Genomic DNA, 25,267 nt, shown 5'->3' with positions numbered 1-25,267 from the left:
TTTATATTTTTCTATCATTGAAGTTTGTTTGATTTTAGATTCATGTATATACTTATCAAAAAGTTAAATTTGTGGCCAGAGAAACAAGAGAGAGTACCATGTTATCAGGGACACTGGGAGGTAATAAGAGTGAGTAGGGTGATCAGGAGAAGGAATCTCAGAGAAGGGTTTTAAGAGCTGTAACCATATCTCATAAAATGTCTATCATTTATAATTGCTTTATAAAACTATTTGCCAAAAAGTCATCTTGGAGCAATTCTTTCATTTTTACTTTCCATCTTAATTTTTTCTCCCAAGTCTCACAGAATTCATGCTTTCTAATATTGCTAATTTTACTTCTTTGAGATGAGTTATATTACTCTGAAATGATAGCCTGTTTGTGGCCGGAGGCTTATTTCTAAAAGCAGAACATGGTGTATTCAAATTGAAATTGTCCTAATCCTTTATTTGAAATATTTATTTATTTTTTTAGTGTTTAGCAAATTTGCACAAATGAAAAAAACAGTATCAGGACATTTGTGATCCAATGATATGGGTATTCCTTCAATATCTAAGTTAAAGAATATACGTAGGCCTGTGATAGAACTGGAAACAGGAAATGGAAAGAGCAGTCAGGGAAGAATGTCAGCTTCCCTTCACTTGCCCCTGCAGCACCTGGTCTGTTCTATGTTCATTGTGCATTCTGTATACATTGTGCATTCTGTATACTTTGCTTCTCTGTGCCCTGGTATAAATCTTGCTGGTCCTCAGTTTAAGCAGCTACTACTCAAAATGGAGAGGAATTCCAGAATCCAATTTCTTATGGAAGGATGTAATCAGCCCACTTGGACCCAGCATTAATCCTTGGTTCAATAAACTCCAGCCAGAGAAAACAGAACGAGACCATGTTATCAGGGACAGTGGGAGGTGGTAGGAGTGAGTAGGGTGATCAGGGGAAGCAATTCTCAGAGAAGGGAATTTCAGTACTATGACAGTATCTCATAAAATGTCTATTATTTATAATTGCTTTATAAAGCTATTTGCCAAAAGGCAAACAAACAAAAAAACAAATCCATATTGTTAAGTTCCTAGAAGCTGGATCTATGTACTTATCTGAAGGTAAGTTTAAGGTCAGCCTACCCTGAAGTTCTCTTGCCTTAATTCTCACATGACAATTGAGCCACTTCCACAAGCAAAAAAAAGGTTACAAGCAGAAATAAATTTAGAATACACTATTTGCATGTTGAGCAAAGAAATCGAGAGGGGACAGCCATAGTTTACTGCTCTTCTTTGTAGTCTATTACTGTAGAAGCTTCCTTGGAGCATCCATCTTTTAGAAATGATACAATCCCATTGATTTAATAAAAACATGAGCCACTATATTGTGGATGAGACAGAAAGCTGCTGCTAGAGTCATGAGCATATTCTTTTAGGCTGATTTCCAAATCAATTATTTTTTTACTCCTAATTCCTCATGTATAATAATATGAGTAGATTAAATTTTTAACTAATTATGTAAATATTTCTAGGAAAAGTTAAATGTGGTTAAAATCAGAATCTAGATATCACTATGTACTGCAGTAACACTAATTCTTATTTATTCATTTATATTTTACCTATTTCCAAAAATACAATTTAACACCTTACAAGTAATCATAGAAGAGTAAAATTTAAATACATCTATTTAAGTTAGATAAGACTGAAGGCTGACAGAAAGTAAGTATAATAAGAAGTTGTGAAAGCACTTTTCATTCCTCAGCAGCCAAAATGAAGAGACATGCACAACTATTATTATGTACAGGGTTTTAAGTTGTTCAGAAATTACACAATCATCCTAGGAAATAGGGAAGATGCTTTGGATCCACAGATAAATTAGTATCCCAGGGGCTCATATTTTGATGGAGTTACCAAACAGTGGCAAGGATCTTTGTTTTAAGAGACAAAAACTTGTTTTTCTTTGTTTGGTCTCTTCTGTGTACAGTTTTTATTATTTGAATTGTTCAGATTCATTAATATCCTTGTCAAAAACAGTTATATTTCCTAGCCCTGGACTTACTTAGCTCTCACATGAACTTTGAATCACTTGAAAAAATAAAAACTACAACTGAAAATACACTTAAAATATATATTTTTTTCTTCCTTCTATAAGGCTGTCTAGCAGAATAATATCACTTTCTTGTGTTAGAACTGGCCTCTGAATTACATATCAAAAGGAGGGATGCTCCAGTTCCTATCTATTTAATTCATCAAATAACCAAATTATCTTAAAAGATATGTCATGTGCTAAATTTAATGACTTAAAAGCAAGATTCTGCAGGGAATTTTAGGATTTGGTGATTCGAATAATATTCCTTTTCTTAATTTCTTTTCTGTTCCTCCGTTTTTATAGAGTTGAAACCATAAAAGAGGGCACTAGAGCAACCTTAGAAAACACGGAGAAAAATGGACAGGTTCTTGATAACAGTGAGGATCTCTCTGTCTGTCTGCATTACGTGATTCATACAAAACTCCCAACAATCCAATCAGAGGGGAAACTATTATCCCCTGCCCATTTTTCAGACTTATAAGCAGGGAAATTGAGAGATTAAGATCTTCACATTGAGTTCTTCAGGTAATAAATGGCAGAATAGGAATTCAAAAGCAGAGAGATTGCCTAACCACTACCATGGTAACTTTGGGCTGGGTAGAGTGCTTGAAGCAGACAGGCAGTTGGAGATGAGGGCATAGATCGTTAGTGCCACAAGGTTACCTGACTGAAAAAGATAGTAGCATTGATTGAGCTCTCTTCCAAAAAGAACATCCCTTAGCAATACATGTCATTTTCCTGGGATTCTATAGACATTTAATGCATATAAAATACCTGCCACATAAAAAGTACTCAATAGTTGGTAGGTGTTCATTTATATCTATACATAATCTTGATTGCCAGGTCTTTTAGGCAGTGCCACCATCAGACTTTCTTCTCTCTTGGTAATTACTGCCCAGAGTCAATAACAATTATCTGGACACTAAAAGAGCAAGAGTTCCTGAAATTTACCTTCTTTATTTTAAGTAGGCATGACTTGAAATCTCAGTATATGATTTGAAAAGCAATATATGCCGTTATACTGGCAAATCCCCTTTTTGTCAGAATATAAGACCCTATGTGTGTTGTTTTATTGTCGGTAAAATTATCTCAGCAATGCATGTGGGTTCCTAGTCCATTTGATTATCTATTTTAGAAGTAGATCTCAAGTGTAGCAATAACATTACATTTCTGGTTTCCAGTGAGAGTTGCCAGTGAAAGACTTTATTTGCATTTGATATTTATTTGATATTTTCCAAATTATAAAAATGGAATGATTTAGAATATATTTTAAAGTAAAAAAATAAAGTTTGTAATCTGGGTGCTATAAAGAAGAACAAGATCCAAAATATGTCTTGTTTTAATCCTGTGTTCCATTATTTAGCTTATATTTGGTATAGATTGTAAATCTACAGTCCACCCCCAACAAGCAGTAATTTGTGTGCTGGTCTGCTAATTAGGATGGTTATTTTCTGTTTTGTTGATGAGGCTTAAATAAATGTCGAGGGTACAGCCATGAAGATCTCCCAATTAGGCTTCACATTTGTAAAACCCAACCCTTTTCCCTTTTGTGTGAAGATGACAGTTCTAACAGCAGCCCCATCCTAACAGGACTCCAGGGAAAGGATCCTCCTCTGGTTTTATTGAAAACAGGGCCAGTTGGGTCCAGTGAGAATACTGCCACTGGTCATGGTGCAGAGCAGTTTTAATCTTGACAATGTACTTACCTTCTTTCATCAATTTTATTTTAGAACAGAATGCTAAATGCTGAGTGAACAATATTTAGACTATTAAGACTGATCTGAAGTTATTTTTTAAAAATTATAAAATTTTCGAAGAATAAGAAATTCTTTTAAATAATATGTAAAATTTATATAAATTTAAGGTTCTGCTCCATTTTAATAATATTAGCCATTCTTGACTTAGTCTGGCAATTACAGAATTATAGCATGTATTTATCTAAGTGTATGATACACACATGTACACATGCACACATACACACAATTACACTAGTGAACAAGTATGCGAGCTGAGCTGTATTACAAGTCAAAATTAACAGATGGATGGCCCTAAGCAAGGCAAAAAATCACTGCAACAAAATCTATTGAAAGTGGAGGAGTGAAGCTTTTTGTTAAGCCCTATTAAAATCCTGGTATACATATCACTTTTAACTATTTCATGTCTGGGAAAAATAACAATCTTCTTAGATTTTCTACCTGTTCTATCAGGTATGTAAAGCTGCACAAGAAAATATGAATGAAAGATTATTTTCGTTAATAATATGATATAATGCAGTGTGCCTGTTAATAAATACGTTTGGAATGTCGTCAGAATTTTAACTTAAACAGTGTTTACAAATAGAAATATGTGTAATAGTCATAATAGCAACTGATAAGAGCAAGTAAATTGGTGGACATATTTTTAATATAGTCATATGGACTAATATGAACTAGTTTGAGATATGAGCAGTTATCTTTTGAATGCACAAGGAATGTGTTTTCACCATAAAATATGATCTATGAGCTTTTTCATTTCTACCTACTGTGCCAGGTGCCATGCCCAATTAATGAATGAAACTTTGCTGTCTTTTTGCGTCTTTGTGTATTGAATGGTTTGTAAATCATTCTAATGGCTTTGTGGAATATAGGACAATAGCCATGAGCTCATTTTATAATTAATGAGTAGTATACTTTTATCTGTAAAAAAATATGCTCTGAAGATAATTACTTTTTTGGTTTGCTTAGATTTGTAAGTAAGGCATTTGAAAGCTATATTTTCATTGAACTTAAAAAGAAATCCCAATATGGTAGCATCTTTGTAAATGTGAGAAGACATTTGTCTTATAGATGATCATATTTTAAAATGCTGAAAATGAACTTGCTTCCATGAAACTTATAGGAGCAAATGAAAATGTAGGTGTTTTCTTAAATTACTTAGTCCTAAGGATAAAACAAGATGAGGTATTCACACCTAATAGGGTGTGGCTCATATTAATATATTTATGACAAACTTACTTCATAGGAATTCAGAGGATTCCAGGAATAATAGGTGCACAGATGAAATAATAGATTTCAGGAAATGATATACTTGTTTTGGGATCTTTGGAAAAATACAGTCCATTGAACAGCTTTTCTGGACTGGACAGTACAGAAAAGACATAGTTTACAGAGGGAAGTAGCCACTTGCTTCTGACCAAGTAAAAAAAGTGATTGTAAATCACAAGGGGATAACTGTGTTGGAGTAATTGAAAATAATACTTAACTTTGTAAAATAAGTTTATTTTTACAAAATAATACAAATAAGTATAACTAAATCATAATTAGCAAATAAATAAATAAATAAATTTGTACTTTTAGCACTTCATTTACTTTGGCTCAATCGTGAGAACATTTGAAGCTAAAATGCTGGATTAAAGTAATTAATTTGAAGAAGGCTTCAAATGGTAAACATTTGGCTGGGCACAGTGGTGCATGCCTGTAATCCCAGCAGCTTGGGAGGCTGAGACAGGAGGATCACAAGTTCAAAGCCAGCCTCAGGACAAGTAAGGTGCTAAGCAACTCAGTGAGACCCTGTCTCTAAATAAAACAAAAAATAGGGCTGGAATGTGGTTCAGTGGGTGAGTGCCCCTGAGTTCAATCCCTGGTACAAAAAAAAAAAAAAAAAAGAAAAGAGAGAGAGAGAGAGAGAGAGAGAGAAATGATAAACATTTGAAATAAGTTAAATGAGTGTGTGTCTGTTAACAAATGCCCATTAAAAAGTACTGCCAAAGTGAAAGTACATTGCAGCAGTCTCCATCCCAAAGTCACTCTTTCACATAGGATATATGTAGTCTAATGTATGCTAATGTCAGAGATTTTTGCAATTGATCTTTTGAGTCCACATTGAAAACTCTGAATACCATATTGTTAGTTAGAAAGTTATTTTCTCCATTGTTTCTCTGTTGAAATAATATTAATTTCCAACAGGTCAAATTTGATTTTAGCTAAACCTGTTTAAAAAAAATAATAATAAAATCCATTATGGGTTACAAGGGTGCCATCTAGTGGAAATCATTAGTACTTTCATTAAAAGAAGAGCATTTAAATTTATAGCGCCTTTTCAGAATAGTCTCTTAGAAACACAATGGGACACACGTTGAGACATTTATATTGTCATAAAATTGTTCAAGAACATTCAATCAAATAAATAGTTTAAAACTAAATATTCCTTCTAGTAACTCTGGGACGTCATTTTTTGGTATGTTTAGCTCTACTAAATAATACCTGGCATATTAAAAAGAAATAATGAAAAATAATACTAATTATATAAACATATTCCATATACATTTTGAAATATTTTAAAATGTAACTCCCTAATGTTATAATCTTACCCTTCAAATTTATTGTCACAAACAACTATTATTTATTATAGAATCTTCCCAACAAAAATAAAGGTACTCAGTTTTTCCATTTAGTAAATTTAATGAATATTACCACTCTTTATGTGGAATCACAAAACTAATATTTCTCCTCCCTGTTTTTCATCCGGATTAGTTTTTGAAGTTTCTTTTTTTTAAACTAGTACCTCTTTAATTTGTAGCATTCTGATTAACGACAGCTCTCTATTAAAAAAAAAAAAAACCTAAATTTTGCAGACAAATTCTTATTTTCTCTCAGGCATCTTAGGATAAAGAAATGGCGATTTTCCTCTGGTTTTGTGTAGAGAAGTGCTTTTAAAGTTTGTCAGAGATCAATGTTAATGTTGATGAAAGGAAAAGCTAGTCATTTCCTTTGTAGAGGTTACTCCTGCTGCCTTTTAGTGTCCCCTGAGAGGGAAATTGCCAGAAATGTCAATAGATATATAACTACAGGAGTATAATAGAATCTTATTATAATCTGAGCCTGATTTATATCTATACACATTGTTATATTCTTAATACATAACATAAAACAGTAGAATGATACATAAATATCTTAAGTTAGCCTGTGCCCCCATGCCAATTACAAAATAGGGCTACTATGTTTGCAGCCTTCTCTGAAAGTTCTTTATGGTTTTTCTAACATTGGAATATAATACTAGTCATTTCACAGAAATCTATTCCCTTTGTGGCTTTATCAGTGTCTCTGACATTTGTAATAAATGCTTTTAAAAACTGGTTATTATTTGATTCTGAGACCAAAATATCAGTGCAATGTCTGTTGAAATTTTGACTATATTCAACATACCCACACACACACACACACACACACATACATTTTAAATCTCTCTGTACCTACGTGTGATATCACACATGCACATATATACACTTAATATATTGTGTGATAAATTTGATAAGTAAAATGTATCTATAGTTATTTTCCTAATCAAATAATATTAATCCTTTTTAAAAGCATAATTTATTAAAGTAGTTTAATAATATGGAAATAATATGGTTCTGTTGATTAATGCTGACTTCTGAATTTTTTATCCCAGCTAGAAGTTCATCTTCAAATTAATTAATGAAGAAAACCAAATTCTGTGTTTTATTGAGAATATAAGACAAATGGACTTGACGTGTATATGAACCCTTTTTTAAATGTTGAAATATTGAAACTCTGTCAACAAAAGTGAAATAGATTGCCATTTATCAAAGGTTTACTGATATATTTATTTATTTTGCTTTGAGAATGTTATTTATCAGTCTTCTAAAATTGTGTTTATACTGACCAATAATAATCTGGCCCTGAAAAATTACTGCAAGATCATTGGCAATATTTGCATTTTCAAATATTAAAGATCAAAAATTATGGAACAAAGTATTTTAAATCACTTGTTATATAAACAGCCTTTAAAAGTTGTCTTAAAAATATTGTTTGCAGCCATGTTTCTTGTACCCACTCAGGTGAATAATGAGACCTCCTGCGAGTAATGACCTTCTTTCCACCTATTAACACACTTCAGTGACAGACCATCTTAGGGTACCCAGCAGTGTTGCCATGGGGTGAATTTTATAAAGTCTCTGATCAACAATGGAGAAATGAAACTAAAGTACTTCATTTCCAGGATGGTTTTAAACTCCTAATCTCTGCTCAGTAAAAAGCTCTCTATAAATGGGGTTAGTTCTGATTTCTAGCATTCTGTCTAATAAAGGTATTTCTTTAGTCAAATTCTAGAACAACTTAATATTAATTAAAATAAGCTTTTATTAATGTAATTAGTGGTGCAATATGGACAGAATAGACACACCATCCTGGAGTCTAGTTTAATTCAACTATATGAATATCTAGTGACTGCTGATTGACAGTTTTCAAGATCACTTACCTCTTTGTGGCTTCTGAGAACTTTCATTTACAAATTCAGAAAGCCTTTCCTCCTTTGACCTTCGTATTCACTCTCCCTTTTACCTTTTTTTTTCAAGAGACAAAAATGTAATATATGCACACAGTTTTATATATAATGCAGTATCACAACATATAGGGCATTTACTCTTTTTTTGTACATTCAGTTACGTTTGAAACACTTCTTAAGGCTACAAAACAGAACGTAGAAAAGTAAACATGAATATATTCATGTATAAAAAGTGATATGATAAAGAATATAAAGTACTATTTTCCTTTCAACACTTCAAAAGACATGTATTCTCCCTTTTACTTTTTTAATCATCACCCTCATCAGTTGTTAGAAACCACTTGGATGGTTTATGAACTTGAGCAACTTTCCTGAGCTCCCCAAGCCTCTTAGCCTTCAGGTCTATGACATGGTGATGATTATGTTCACTTCCATAGAATTATTGTGGATGTTATATACTGACAAAATTTGTTCTTCCAACACTCACTAGAAGTTTCATAAATATGAGGTAATATTATTTCCATTCTATCAAATACAACAACAACCACCAGAAAAAATAAAAAGGAAGAATTAATGCCTATTATGTTTTAGAAGCAGTATGAATTAGACTGGTTGATAATACCCCTCAGCTCTTTTTTGCTGATAGTTTTTTTGTTTCATTTTCCTTGCTTTCTTTAATCTTTGTGTTTCATTTTGAATAATTTGTATTGACCCGTTTTGAAATTCAGTCTTTCTTCAGTCTGTTGATGAGCTGATTAAAACAATTCAACTCTCATATTCTGTTGTTTCTTTTTTCATATCATTTTCACTTTTTAAAAAAAGATTTCATCTCTCTGCTATCAGCCTATCTATTCAGGTATGTTGTTTATCCTTTTTATTCTTCTCATGTCTCATAATGCTTAATTGAGTACTGGGCCCCATGGATACAAAAAATTGTTTACATCCAGAAATGGACAAGATTCTTCTTCTGTAATGCTGTTAGTTTAAGAGGTTGAGTCTACCAGAAGTTGCACTGGATTTGGATTTTCTTGTTGATATCATTTCCTTCAGTGGGTTGCTGTCTTGTCCTTAGGGTGGAGCCCTGCCAGTGCAGTTACTAGGTTTTCTCAGTGTTCCTACTTCACTCTCAGCTATCAGCAGACCTTTTACATCTGAGCCACACTGGGCTAATGGGGACAGGGGGAACCTCTCCATGTTTTTCACCCTCCATAGCCGCTGTTTCCTGGTCCTGGCCGTAGGGCTTTTCTGTGCTGTATCCAGCTTCAGTCTTGGGGACTATGTTCCCCTTTATTTCAGGTGTGGACTGTCTTAGTAGCCCTCTCCCTCCTCCCTGTGATAGACAAACTTCATCAGTCTGTATTTCATCCAGGGTGGATGAGAGTTACCTGTACCTCCCTCGTGGAATAGACCTCTGCTTGGTATCAATGTAAAATCATTTGCTTAAGAGAGTTTCTTGTTCCTCCTTAAGACACAGAGATTTTGCTTCTCTGTTGGATCTGAAGGAAGGCTCAAAGAAATTGAGGCTTCCTACTTGTCGCTGAGCTTGTCACCTTCTGCATACCTGAACCAGTAAGGGAGCTCTTCAGTCTCCCATCTTCACCTCAGTCTTTCTTATGAGCACTGGGTGGTGAGGTAGCCCAATTAGCAAACAAAATTATGGACATTTATGTTTGGAAAAGAGCCAAACTCCCCCTTGTCTTTGACATTCCCAGCTATTCCAAATTAACATGTTGGCCCATACTTGGCCTCTAAGACTATTAAAATTTTAGCAGATTTCTTCTTACCTGGTTATATGGCAGTTTTCTCTTTCCTTGTGCTTTGCAAATGGTGAAATTGGTCCTGTCTCCCATCTCTCTTTCGAAGAGATTGAAATATATGAAATTCAGTGTATTTAGTTACCTGGCAGCTCAGGACCCTGAGAGGCTCAAGAACAATTACAATTTATTTTTTAGATTTTCCAGCCCTTTCTCATTGTCAGAGTGGGAGTGACATTCTCTTGCAGCTTTCTGCATTGCAGATGAAAGTGGAATTAGAAGCAAAAGAAATTAAAAGATAAGATTCTTGTTCTCAAGGGCTTGGTAAAATAGGAATGAACTGAAAATGATATACTGATTTTACAAGGGAACATATACCAGGTAACCTTTGAGTGGTAGAAATAAAGTGAATAAAGCTGACAAAGAATAAGAAATCACTGTGATCTGGGAGAATTGGGAAAGGGTCCTCAACATGTCAGGACCACTTCAGAATCTTCTTACTGACGAGCCTCATGTGACATTCACCATTTATTCTCATAGCACTTCATGCAGGTATTTTTGTCTTTGAATGAAAAATGCATAAGCTCAGAGATTTCTTTCAGACTTGGGAGTAAGCAAAGTGAAACTTTTGGACAACAGTTTGTCTCAACTCCAAATTAGGGGCAGTAGCAAAGATTACATCTACCTTCAATAATTCATGTATTAAAAACACCTTAATTTTATGAAGTATAAGAATTCCATTTTCTTCATTTTCTTGCTCATCTGTCTATATTCCTTATCTCCCCTATCTAACCCCAGGCCAAGAATTTAAATTTACCTTGTATTTTGCCTTATTTGTATTTGTCTGCCATCTAGTGATCAAAATGGTTACTGCAGATCACCTGGCCCTTGTTGCTTCTGGAAGACTTCTTTCACCTTTCTACAGTCTGATTATACACTTTCTGGAGACCATTATAGTGAAAAGAAAGAAAACATTTAGCTTTATTAATCAGCTAAACAAGACTTACTTCTTGAGGTTTCATCAGACATTGAGTTGTATGGTTTTGCAACTTAGTCCTACCCCTAAGGTTTTCTTATGATTTTTCTTTCATATAAAATAGTTTCTCTTCTCGTCTTCACCAGCCAACTTTATTTCAGTCAATTTCTAGCTATATGTTTAACTTCTCTAGTAGGATTTTCTCTAATAATTTTCATCCCGTACTGATAGCCTTTCTTTTTCAATACATTTTTCCAAATCAAGTATTGACTTCATGAATTTTCATATATTCTAGATGTGTATTTTACATTTTCATGGAAGCAGAATTTAATTTTATGGTTATGTGTGTTCAGAACCTAGTAGGAGTCTGATTGAGGATGTATGACATCTTGTTTCCTATTTCATTTTAATCTTTTGTATCAAAGTGATATATATTCTTTATTTCATTTTTATGAGTGTTTTTACATCCCCAAAATGTGCCTTTATTTTGTATAGTACTGGTTTCCAAGACAGTTGCTAATAGCACATCCTCTATGTAACTTGTGTTAGTATAACCCAGTGTTAGTCCAGAAACTTTTTATTATTTCAGTTTTAGTAGATGAGCAGCCAAAGCAAGCACACTTCAGAAGATTCTATACCTCCTTACTTGATCCAAGAATTTACTATTGTTTGTAGTATGTAATTGCAGTTCTATATTGTTAGCATTACTAGTGTATACACTGAACCTATCTTTTCATTATTAAGAATGTTTCTATTTGACATTAATTATAACTAGCATTACATAATTACTTTAAATAATGTCTGATCAGTAATTTACATAAGTTTTCATCTATGCTGTCTGTTAAAGTCTTAATTGAATTACATTCATGCAGTGAGAAGAGTAAGTTTTTAAATCTTACATTCAGGATTTTAGCATTTTTGTCTTGTACTTTTTAATGTCTTCTGAAGAAGAAATATCTTTTTCATTTCTTTTATATGACTCATAGCATTGAAGAAAATAGCTTGCATGCTGTAGGTGCTTAGTGAATGTTTATAAAGGAAGAGATGCTAAGAGGCATTGCTTACTACCTTGCTTTCAGTAGGTTCTCAATTAAGATTTGATTAAGTAGCTTTTAATATTATTCTTCATAATCTGGACCTACAAGTCTAGGATATATTCCTTGCCTATCCCACCAAGTTCTCACTTGCTTGCTCCATCTCTGACCTCCTCCACTTCCATATAACCACCATGAATTTAAATTTTTCCAGCCTTTTGCCTTTTTAGAGTGTGTCTGCCATCTAGTGATCAAAAAGGTAACTGCAAAGTTTAATGGGCCCTTTGAGGAGCCCTGTGTACCAAGTTAATTCACAGCACACCACTTTCCCTGATCATCCCACCACAGAGACTTTGTATGTATTGTTAACTATTACTATCATCTTATTAAAATCAGCTAACTGTTGAGAGCTCAACTCAAAAAATCTTTCAGAGAAAGACTTCCTTTGACCTCTCAGGTTAGGTCAAAGTGCTTTTGTTGCAATCACAGCTTAGTACAAGTTAATTTTAGTCATAATTTTATGCTTATTTGTATGATTATTCACTTTAATTCATGTGTAGTTTACTAGAAGGTAATACCCATGAGGGCAGAGAGCCTTCTTCTTTGTTCCTCTAGCATTAGCCCAGTACCTGGCACATGGAAGGCACTTCTTTAATCTTTGTTGAAGGAATGAATATAACAGTCATCTATACCTCATGGATCCTTAAAGTGCTTATGTTAGTCAGTCAGTAGGGTAGTTTCTTACTAGTTGTTTAACTCATTGAATAAATACTTTGAATAAATACTCAACAGAAACTATCTACTTTGTATGATACTCATTTACTCAGAAAACATTAACTGCCTACAACAAAGGATAACTATTATCAAAAAGTAAAACTATGAATCATTTTATTTAGTTAATTAGTGAGAAAACCAGTGAGATAATACAAAGGACAGTCCATAGGTCGTTGGAAATATTGAAATGCTAGCAGATGCAAAACTCTGTTAGACAAAGGTTAACAGTCATAGAAAATTATTAATATATTAATCAGTTTTTTCTTTCTAATTATAATTATGTTTTGGAAATTGATCACAGGATACACTGTTTAATACCATTCCCATATAGAAGTGATGAACCCTGGTCTAGGTAGGAAATATGAAATCCTAATTCAGATGTGCCTATGAAGCCCACATTATGACTTTGATGCTACAGATTTCAGGAAAAAAAATAGTAGCTTCATTTTTAAAAAAGTTGGAATTGAAATAAAATCATCTACAATATATGCAGGAAGCTGTAGGATATAAAGTAAACTATTAGGGAAGAAAATGATCTAAGGATTTGGAACACAACAGAGAACGACATGGATTTGGTTTTCTGGTTCCTATTTTTGACTGTGTGTGACTTTGGGTAGATTATGAAGCCTATGTGGGTATTCTTCCAGATTTCTTGTACAGTCCTTTAGACACTAAGTGAGTGCTTAATGGAAGAATTTAATTAATTCAACTCTGTATTCCCAGGACCTAACCCCGTATATATGTGAGAATGCTTTGTAAAATACTCTATATATTGTTATATATTTATTTTCTGATCATCCTCTTCTATTAGTTCTTAAATTCTAATGATATTAACAAATGGCAACATAAAGTCCCAGATTTCTTATAGTTTTGCTCATTTAGTTTTAATTTTGATTTCTTTCATCAAAAAGTTAAAGGTAAGACCAATTGGCTGGCATAATGCCGTATACGGGGTTCAATGCAATAATAATGTCTTGTCTTTAGAAATAAAGAATTGTATTATATTTTGTGAGTTGGGGGATGAAATATATTTTCCCCAAAGAAATAATGTTGTGAGTGGTGATTCTGCAAATTTTCACTTAACTCATAAACCTCCAACTTACAGTAGTATGATAGTAAAGTGATACTATGGTTTTAGGTCATCCCCTTTATTTCTTTTCTTTCTTTTTTTTTTCTTTTGCAGTAGTAGGGATTAACTCAGGGCCTGGTATAGGCTAGGCAAGCACTCTACCACTGAGCTACATGCACCCTGGTCCCTCCCCAAATATATTTATAATCACCAGCCTTACAGGAAACTTAGAGGAGTAGAGAAGAATAGATCAGTGCTATAGGTTGCAGAAACTTGCTTATTAATTTTGGGTGCAATAAATGCAGTTATCTGGGTTGGAAAATAAAAATGAGAAGACAGAAAATTATTTCTCTGTGGTTTCATGGCTGAAGTGTACACATTCATGTTCACTGTTGCCTGTCTCAAACAATAGCATGCATTCTTAAGCAACTAAAACATACAGATTCTGGCCTTTAAATGTCATTTTCCACTTAGAAAAACTAGGAATCTTTTCTGAGGTTATGTCAAAGAACACAGGAACCAACTTTAAAGAGCTACCACTGATGAAGGATGGGATAATTTTTTAAAGTTTCATTTTGAAATATTTCAAATATGTGTAGTAGTAGAGAGACACTTATTAATATTTCCCAGGTTTCTTTCATGTACTTTCAGTAACAGTCAACTCAGGGTCAGCTCATGCATGCTCCTTCTTCCATCACTGTATTATTTTGAAGTAGAAAACCAACAGTATTTCGGGCTGGGGATGTGGCTCAAGCAGTAGTGTGCTCTCCTGGCATGTGAGGCCCACCCAGGTTCGATCCTCAGCACCACATACAAACAAAGATGTTGTGTCCGCCGAGAACTAAAAAATAAATATTAAAAAATTCTCTCTCTCTCTCTCTCTCTCTCTCTCTCTCTCTCTCTCTCTCTGTCTCTCTCTTCTATCTTAAAAAAAAAGAAAACCAACAGTATATAATTTAATCTGTAAATGTTTCAGGTTCTATCTCTAAAAGATAAAGGCTATTTTTAAATCAAAATCATGGTGTAGCTAGGTGTGGTGGCACACACCTGTAATCCCTGTGGCTTGGGAGTCTGAGGCCAGGAGGTCACAAGTGTAAAGCTAGCTTCAGCAACTTAGCATGTGGCACTCAGCAACTTAGCGAGACCTTGTCTCAATATTTAAAAATAAAAAAAGGGCTAGGGTGCTTAGTGGCTAGGCACCCCTGGGTTCAATCCCTGGTACTTGTACACACACACACACACACACACACACACACACACAAATTATGGTTTAAATTTTAAAAATGGGGCAGTTTGAACACCAAGAATAATAATAACTATGGTGTATTGAACCATATTAAATAATATGTCATGCTTATAAAAAGTCCTTATGGCTCACTTTTAGAAATTGTTAGAGAACTAACTCATTACTCTAAAAATTGTTAAATAAAATGAAACAGTTGGTGATTTATCCTCTCTTTTCCCATGCACATTGCACTTTGGGATAGCTAAAGAAAGTTGTTCTTTAGAGAATGCCCTGAAATTAATATAGAAGGAATGCTCTAGAAAAGCATAATTTTGCAGTTCCTAAAGAAATGATGGATTTAGTCAGTGGTTATCATAAGTCATGAGAACTCTCAAAACCCCCAGAATCTCTGTTGAACCAGAACCTACATTTATCTTTTTATAAATTGCTAAAAGATTTATGTACACACTAAGGATTGAGAAGTACTGCTCTAAAATACTTGGGGTGAGGGAGGAGTATGAGCAGGGAATAAAATAAAGACAAGTTAGGCAAATACTGATGATTGTTAATACTGTGTGACAGGTGCATGGTGGAGGTACGGTTGGTACTCAGTCAAATATACGTAAATCAAGGTCTGTGCAACTGTGTGCTTGTGTGTGTTCAGTCCACTGATTTATTTTTCATTATTAGTTTGCAGAACTATTAAGTGTTGAGATGAATACCAACTGTTTTCTTTCATTTCTTCTTTCCTTGTTTGCCAAGTTACTGGGTAACCTTCAAAAACTTTATTTTGAAAATGTTCCTGATAAAATCACATTGTTACTTTAAAATTTACTAAAGATATTTGTTTTAAACTCTGAAAGTCATTTTATTGTTCAATTTCTTTGTAGGCACGCTTAAAAAGGCCTCTTAAGAGCCTGGATGGTGTTCTGTATGACGATGAGGAGGACGACATTGAAAGAGCAAGCAAGTAAGTCATGGAGTGTGGTGTCCTACCCAGGGCGTGGCTTGGTAGCAAAGCCTTAGGCTACAAAGGATGTCTCAAAGAATGCACACTCCTGGAGCTCAGGTTTTACTCCCGTGCAGTGTCCTTCCGCAAAAGTAAACAGTGCTCTTGGGAACTTTGTGGAGAATGTCTTGGGACAGGAAAGAAAGACAGGCCTGAAATACCTTGTTCTTGGAAAGCAGCAATGTCTAGAGACTTTACTATCTGGGATGGTGATAAAGAAGACATAAAGATAAAGGTAAAGATAAAAATAAAGAAGACACCTAAATTAGGCTCTTACCCTTATGCTGAAAGGGGCAAGTTTAAATATGAGGAAAGGTGATAATCAAATTGAATTGAGTGAGACATTTCAGTACAGGATAATATCAGAATATAAAAATTTAGTACAAATGTTAAAATCAATTATAATATTAGGCAAGGGAAATAATAGTGTAGACTTCTTAATAATTTTGATATATGGGAATGACAAAATAGACAGTATTTCTCTACATTAAATAAACGTTTTATATAAAAAATATGCATTTCTCTATAAAATAAGTGAGTAAATAGAAGGAAAACCATATAAAAATATTGAAAGTGAACTTGGGCTATTACAAACTTTCTAAGTGTTCATGCGAATATTTCTAAGGTAAAGGGCCCAAATCCCACAGGATTAAATGCTGTGAAAAGCCCTGCTGCTTCTAGATGGCTAAGGTACCATAAACTTTTGGTTCTTAATGCATGTACTTAAATTTCCAGTACTTGAATTGGTGCATAAATAACTAAGAACAATTAGTTTGACCATGAACCAGTTATTGGTTTTTGTGTTGTTCCACTGTGAAATGCTGCTATGGATTTAAAACCATCTCATTGATTAAATGTGGTTGGTGAGCTGAGACACAGCATCTCAGGGTGTCCACCTACTATTGCATGTTTTATTTTCTCCAGGTTATCTTCTGAAGATGGCGAGGAAGCTTCTACTTATTTTTATGAAAGTGATGACTCTGTTGAAACAAAAGCAATGATTCCTTATCCAGGTGAAATGGACTTGTTAGGAGAGATCCTCGACACACTGAGCACACATAGCTCAGATCAAGGAAAGCTGGCAGCTGCAAAGAGCTTGGATTTCTTTAGATCAATGGATGATATTGATTACAAACCTACGGTTAGTTGACCATTCAGCTTATAAAAGTAAATGAAAACATTCTTGCCCTTGCTGTGATTGACTGATCTTATAATCTTAGTTGGTGGAAGCATTTAACCTCTAAATAGGTGTTCAAACCTCAAAACTGGTATAATTTAATCACTAAGAATTATTTCTAATAATAAAATTCCTATATTTTCCCTTACACTTACCTAATTCTGGTGATTATTACTATTAATTGAATTTTTTGTCTGGAAGTAATTTTTTTTATAATCTAATTTTATAGTTGTCTTCTTTGGGGGAATTTTTAAAATGTTAAGTGTTTCTATCTTTTTATTTTACTTCCTGGGTTTTCAGAAAAGTATAATAAATGGATTTTTTGAGTCATTTTCCATCTTCTTACTTCCAAAATGAATGGTGTTTTAAACAAAATTGAACTAAAGCCAGGCACAGTGTTGCACACCTGGAATCACAGCAGCTCAGGAGGCTGAGGCAGGAGGATTGTGAGTTCAAAGTCAGCCTCAGCAACTCAGGGAGGCCCACAGCAACTCTAACATTAAAAAAAGGAGGGGGAGGGCTTTGGGGATGTGGCTTAGTGATTAAATGCCTCCAGGTTCAATTCCTGGTATTAAAAAAAAAATTAAAAATAAAAACAATTGAATAAATGCTTTAAGTACATGAAGGATAATAGTATGAGCAATGGCAACCCTGTTCTGATTGTAAGAGACTCCAGAACTTGGCATGAATTATATAGTCTAGTTTGAATTTGACAGGTGACAATTATAAAGACATAGAGACCAAAGTCCATCACATTTCATTCCTGTTCATAGAACGATTTAGAGGTGTCAGAATAACTGTCAGTGCTATAATTCCCCCTGGGAAGAACTTCAAGTTGCCAGTCTTGAAAGATATGAACATTGATTTCAAAATGAAAAAAATGCTGCTAAAGTAATGCTGTGATCTTATTAAAAGTGTTCTGAATTTGTTATTCTTTCAGAATAAATCCAATGCTCCTAGTGAGAATAACCTGGCTCTCCTATGTGGAGGTTCTGGTGACCAAACAGAGTGGAATCTCGGGCAGGACGATAGTGCTCTCCATGGTAAACACCTCCCTCCATCTCCCAGGAAGAGGGTTTCCTCTAGTGGCTTGACAGATTCTCTCTTCATCCTAAAAGAGGAAAACAGTGAAAAACACCTCAGTGCTGACAATTTGAGTAACCCTACTGTGGTAAAAAAGCCAGATCTTACTGCAGGATTGAGTTTTCCAATAGCTGTCACTGAAGTATCCCAGACTGATAAAGGAAGAAGAGAAAAGAAAGAAACACTAAGCCAGATTTCAGATGATCTGCTTGCGCCCAGCCTTGGGCAACGTCCATCTACTTTCGTTCCTTGGGAGAAAGAAGGGAAAGTCAAAACAACTTCAGAAGATATTGGACTGCTCCATGAAGTAGTGTCATTATGTCACATGTCATCTGACTTCCAACAAGGTTTAACCATTTCAGAAGAAAATACAAGGGGAAACCAAGCTTAAGTCACCAATTAAGGGTCATTCACTTGCATCTAAGCTTCTATGGAAACATTTTGGGATTGCCTGAAATTTATGTAGTAAACAAAATCATTTGTAGGAATGATAACTCTTGCTACTATTTAATTTTTTTTATTTGGAACAAACATTTCCCCCACTTGTTCATCTTGTGGATATGTATGTTATCCATCGATTTTAAAATGTAAAGTGAATTCTTCTACTGTGCTGTTAAATCAGGTACTAGTTTGTATGTATGTCTAAAGTAAGTATTGAACATATGATTTCCCAGTATTTGGTGCTTAAATGCCATTCATTTATTTAAACTAAGTATGCATATATAATTCTTGCATATAACCAGTAGCTATTGTACTAATCTGGTTGAGCATGAACCTGATCAGGATGTCAAAACTAGCCTGAAACTGATGAAATTGTTAACCCACTAATTGCCTTAATCTTAAAACTATATTAAGCATACTTTAATAATGTATGAAATTACATGTAAACTTTGAGAGCTAAGTTATTTGTCCTTCAGAGCAATAATGCCTTTTTCTATTCATCAATTTAAGATCAAAATTCATTTTTTAAGGCTCAAAAGCTCTCTTGTGGAAATATTTAATTTGCTTTTATAAGGACACTGTAGCCATGTTTTCCAAAAGGTATAAAGCTATAAATTTACCTTTCACTCAGTGAAATATATGAAGTGCTGAATTGCAATGTGAAGTTAATGACTTCTGTTTACAAATGAGACACGTACAGCATTTTCAGTCTCTGTGTATGCCTTTGCTAGCTAGGGGTTCACTGCAAGAAGGCCAAATGCAATGTAAACTTGTCCAGACTAAAATTTTCATGTCTTTTTTCTTAGCTAATCATTTTCCATCAAAATGCTTCATATCATTATCTCAGATTTATTTTTTTTCAAATAACTGATTTTGTATGTAGAAGTTTTAGATTTATAGAAAAATTGCAAAGACAGTGCAGAGAGTTCCCACAATAGCCCTGTACTCAGTTTCCTAGATTATTAACATCTCACTTCGGTGGAATATATTTGCCATAATTATGAACCAGTATTGATAGTCCATACATTATTAAGATTTCTGCAGTTTTTCCTTAACGGATGCTTTCTGTTCTAGCATCCCATCCAGGACACCATATTACATTTATTTGTCATGTTTCCTTAGGCTCTTCTTGGCTGTGGCAGTTTATCTTAAACTTTTCTTGTTTTTGATGACCTTGACAGTTTTGAGAAGTAGTGGTAAGATATATTTCAGGGTACCCCTCTTGGAATTTGTTTGATTTTTTTCCCTCCTAATCACAATAGGATTATGGGTTTTGGGGGGAACAGGTCACAGAAGTAAAGTGTCATTTTCATCACATTATATCAACATGTTTTGTGGATGTTGATGTTGATAACCTGGCTGAGGTAACATTTGTCAGGCTTCTCCAACATTAATTTACTCTTCAACCCCCTTTCTACACTGTGGACTTTGGAAGGAAGTCACTACAAGTCTCCCACTCTTAAGGAGTTAGGCTTCATCTCCTTTAGGCAGAGGGTTATTGAAATAAATCATTTGGAATTCTTCATGGGAAATTTGTCTCCCACAAATTTACTATTAAGCTTTGGAATTCATCTAAATTACATAATTACTTCATGGTAGGGCAGACTAGTGATGTTATGGCTAATTTATCTCTGTGTACCTATTTTCTGTAGCCTCAGTCATGATTATATTCTTTTAAAAATACCTTTTTTAAAGAAAAAAGAAAAAAAATGTATGAGAAACCATTCAAGAACTCTAGTAAGACACCACTGCAAATATTTACTGAAGAAGTATAATTTCAGTTAAAAATCTAAAAGTAGGTTTGTTTAAAACATTGCTTAAAATTATTTATTCAGGTCAGTTTTTTAAAAATTACATTTCAAAATTAAAGGAGTACATTGTAATCAGGATGATTAATCATTCGTAATTGTAAAAGAAGATGAATCTTGTTTTCCTTATAAGAATGGGTTCTAATATTAAAGAAAAAGTTTTTAATCTTTATTTTATCATAAAAGTAAGATTCAGAGTTCTTGTCAAATTTTGCCTTTATATGTTCATTTCAAATTCCAGTTTAATTTATTGAAATATGCAATTAAAAAAACTCCATATATCAGAAGAGCTGTTCTAATTGAGAAGTAAAAAAGGCTACTCTGATGGTTAATCTGCTTGGCAAATGCTCCATTATTTGTGAAAGAATACAAAGCCATCTTTTAATACAAATTTTGAAATGAGGTATTTTTTTTCTCCTTCAGAACTCAGTCTGAAGAATGAGATGATCATGACACCAGACTGGGGTGTCAATTGACTTCTTAATAAATAGCATGGCCACAGAAATTTATGTTCTTTTTCTAACTTTCAGTCATCTCACAGCATGTTTGGCTCTAATACTATGTTGTTTTGAGGATACTTAGCCACTCACAAATAGCGTTAATTGTCTTAAGGAATTTTAAAGTGATTTGTGCCTTATTTTTACATTCAAAATTAGATGTTTTACTCTGTTAAAGACAAAAGCAAAAACAAAATTCTACCTGTTATTTCTGAAAAAAATCCAGAAGACCATTAGCAGATATTGGCATCTCAAAACATTAAAGTTCTGAGTACTCAGAGTCTGCTTTTAAACTAGCTTCCCAATATTTAGGTAGATATACTGCAAATGAAGTGAAATTAGCATGAAGTCTGAAATAAATAAGTTTTGTTTTCTACTGTGCCATATTTTCTGTTGTAACTAAACCAGATTACAAAAATTCCCTCACTGTTTGAAATTTTTTCAAAAAAAAAACAGCACCTCATCTTTAGCAAAATTATATAAACTTAATGACTTTTGATTTTGTGATATGATCATTTATATGACCTCTAAACTGAGTCATGACTCTTCCTGAATCTTGCTGTAGCTTTTATTGTTTTGCCCTTAGATTGCATCCATGGTCTTTCAGGGAAATAGAGAAATAGTATATAAATTTAGCGGCTGTTGTTTTGTTTAGTGAAAATGTTGCTAACTGGCATATTTTTATGATTAACTACTTTAGCAAATCTTAGGCACCAAAATAAAGCATGATTATTTTTCCAACTTAAAACTAATAACTCCTTCGTTTTAAAAATATGGACTTTTAAAACCAGTCACAAGGTACGATAACTGAAGGTGCAGGGGAAATAAAATAATTAACATTGTTCTTGCTCTGAAAGGAATTTCAAAAGTATTGAAATAATAATATAATAATGTGCTTTGCTTAGAAGTTATCAGCCTAAGATTCGAAAGTCAAGAAATATGTTCTTTTTTTTAATACCTGCTTAATCTAAAGCATGTTCTAAGTACAGAACTAAAGTACCATATTTGATTTCATTAACTTTCCTAATCATTATGCTAATTATAATAATGCTGCTAAGATATCTTTCAGAGACTGATTGTCCTTGTTTAACTGATTTTCTGTCAGATAAGCAAGTGGCTTATTCCTCTGTGGGGAATGATGCTCCTTTTCCATGCTTAGGGCACTTTATTCAGTTTAGTAAGAAGTGAGGGTGTGGATGAGAATCCAATCATGTTGATAAGAATCCAGTTTTTGTAATATGAAATGAATTGCATTCTGCCTCATATATAACAACTTAGAATAAATAAATAATTTAACTTTTTTTTAAAAAATCCAGTTTTTACTTTTTTCTCTTATCTTTATAATAGCATTCTCTAGAAACAGGTCCTTCCATTTAAATTAAACTAAGTGACAATGCTGTTATTAGGATTTTATGCTAATATTCTAATACTAGAATCCAGGAAATCTAATGAATTGTTTATTAAATAAAATGATGAAGTAGATTCCTGAACAAGAGGAGAAAACTGAATATTCTTATAATCGGTAGACCTTCATTCTTTATTTGAAAATTCAGATTGATTACTTTCATGAATAAGTTTTCTAATGAGAACTCCATTTTGTTTAGCATCAAAGAATCTGAATCTAAGAAAATATTTGTAAATGAGAATATAAATTCAGGAATATAAGATGAATCTCCAAGTTTAATTCCCCCAGAGCAATTTTTAATATAGGAAAGAGTTTTTAGAAAACTTGTGTCAGTACTGACATTTTTTTCTATGTGGAGCCCAGTAATATGGTTAGTGCATGTTTCATAAAACTTCTTTAAAAGCCAGATTGGTTTTGAGCAAAGCAGTTAACATTATGATCTGGTTAAGGAATACAAAATTATGTACATTTAGACCGAGATGTATTTTATTTTACAAAATAATAGGATTTTGTGCAATATTTTTTTTCTTTCATAATTTAGTTAATATAAATATGCACATCTGCTTTTCTAGCAGATGCCTTAAGGTCATGTCTTTCAGTATTTGCATAAAATTGTATGTAGCAATGTTCTGTGTGATTTTAGGAAAAAATATTCTTTATATTGTTGGCGAGAAAAATGTTTTTTTTATTTAAAATAATTATGGATATTGCATTATTGTATCATAACTAACTGCCTCAGCATCAATAAATATGCAATAAGAAAATCCTGTACCTTAGATTACCAATACTGTTACTTTAAAAGAAATGTTTATGGTACAAACTGTTGATTCTATGTGAGTACACTTAACACATAAGTCTGTTCTGCACAACATAAATTTAAATGGCATTTGTATGGTGATGACCACGTATATAGATTGTAACATCATTTGTGATGAATCTTTGCTAAGATTTATAAAGGGCATTGCCAATACTTTTTAACTGTATGTAAATTAAGTTAATTTTTGTATAATGTACAGTTTGTTTAACCTTAGAGCTTCTATAGATTTCTACTTTTATTATACTTGAAAGAGGCAGAAAGCACTGTGGAAAATTTGTAGCCCTGGATGTGATATGCAAATATACCAAAAAATAAATAAATAAAACAAGGTACTCAACAGCAATGTTAACAGAATGCTTTGTATCCAGTAGGCTATGTTTTTTCAAGCCACGTTTTAGTTTAATGAAGTAATTGAAGATATACAATCTTTTATCTTAGAAGGTTGTAAAGTTGCAAATGATTACCTCTTTGATATGACAAACATGTACGTCTCTTCATCTCTGCTATTTCAGTTCTCAGATGAGAGCCTTGTTGAGATCCATTAATGAATCCACCTTCTGGTTGATGATATGCTGTTTAGAACAGAACCAGTTTAGAACACTGTGCATGTTAAATGCACTGCATGTGTCAAGTCACCAACCTTTAGATATAGTTTTCATAGGTTATTTTGAGAAATAATCACATACCAAAAATTAGATTTTAAAAATCCGTTATGATTTAGCCATGCCTAAAACAGCAAAAAATAGAAACTGCATGAATCTTACAACTTAAAACACATAAAGCTTTTTTACAAAAGGTGACATGAAGGGTTCAAAAGTGAACTTTTCCAAAGCTTATTTCTTTTGCTTTAGATGAAGAGTTATTTCAAAGGACTGAAGATCTTGAGCTTTATGCTCAACATGATAACAGGTATCTATAAAAACTTACTAGGCATTGAGATTTGCTTCACTGTTCTTGCATCCTTGAGGCTACAGTATAAATCATCTCCAAAGTTGACTACTATTGGGAAGACATTGTGTATAAAATTATTGCTTTGGGACTTTTAAATATGAAAAAATAAATATTGGATGAATTCTACATTACCATAAAGTACCCAAGAATGCAGATATATAATAAAATTGGTCACAATCAAACTTTGTGTGGTGCTGATTCTTCTTTCATAGTTGACCATTAATCCCCCTCAGAATTCTAGGTGAATGACTAGAAGGACCCTGCTACCCTCATCTCTAAGCTTTGTAACTGCTGCAGAATCTTTCTGATAGGGCAGCATGAAAGGTATGCACACTGTTAGGTATAGTAAACATTTTATTAGGTTCTGAAAAATCATAGGCAAATAGTTAAGTGTCACTGATTGTTTCAGAGCAAGATCTAAGCCAGACAACTTTGTTTATTGACCCAAATGCCTAAGGTTCTAGGATAGAGATCAAATATGGCCAAGTGCTCCAGGGACTGGCAGAATGAACTTCTCATCCAAGACCTACAGTCTACTAGATTGTCCTTAAGTTTAAATGAAATATCCTATAAAATTTTTATGGTCATGACTCTGGTAATTTCTTGTCCAGAAGTAACAGAGTGAATTACAGGACGTAAAAAGTTGTACATACACGGAAAATATAGCATTGATAGCTAAAATATAAGATACTGTATAATGGAAGGTTCTAGATTAATTAAAAACCTTCCCCAGGTTCTACTATTGATTGTGGCTTAGTAACTTCCCTGAAGTTTTGTTTTCTCTGTGTTTTAAACAAAAGTGTCTGTTCTTAGAATTATGTAATATTTATTGAGAAACTTCTGTATGCATAGTAGCTGCCATGTAATTTGAGGGATAGAAAATATTTGTAAGTATCA

At 33.4% G+C, this 25,267-nt stretch overlaps 1 protein-coding gene across 2 annotated transcripts in view; it reads left to right on the top strand.

Annotated features, from left to right (window-relative positions):
• The window catches only part of Dennd1b (DENN domain containing 1B), a 245,539-nt gene extending 220,987 nt beyond the window's left edge, over positions 1-24,552 (top strand). For both annotated transcript variants that reach the window (XM_048809591.1, XM_048809592.1), the window contains 3 exons: positions 16,073-16,152; positions 17,116-17,332; positions 18,309-24,552. In XM_048809591.1, the coding sequence (XP_048665548.1) occupies positions 16,073-16,152; positions 17,116-17,332; positions 18,309-18,842 (831 nt within the window). In that variant the 3' untranslated portion in view covers positions 18,843-24,552. The remainder of the gene's footprint in view (positions 1-16,072; positions 16,153-17,115; positions 17,333-18,308) is intronic.
• Positions 24,553-25,267: the final 715 nt, after the last annotated feature.

This window comes from Marmota marmota, unplaced genomic scaffold (genome assembly GCF_001458135.2).
Source record: "Marmota marmota marmota unplaced genomic scaffold, marMar, whole genome shotgun sequence".
Classification (NCBI taxonomy): Eukaryota; Metazoa; Chordata; class Mammalia; order Rodentia; family Sciuridae; genus Marmota; species Marmota marmota.
Note: the sequence above shows the minus strand (reverse complement) of the source record. Positions and strands in the feature narration are given on the sequence as shown.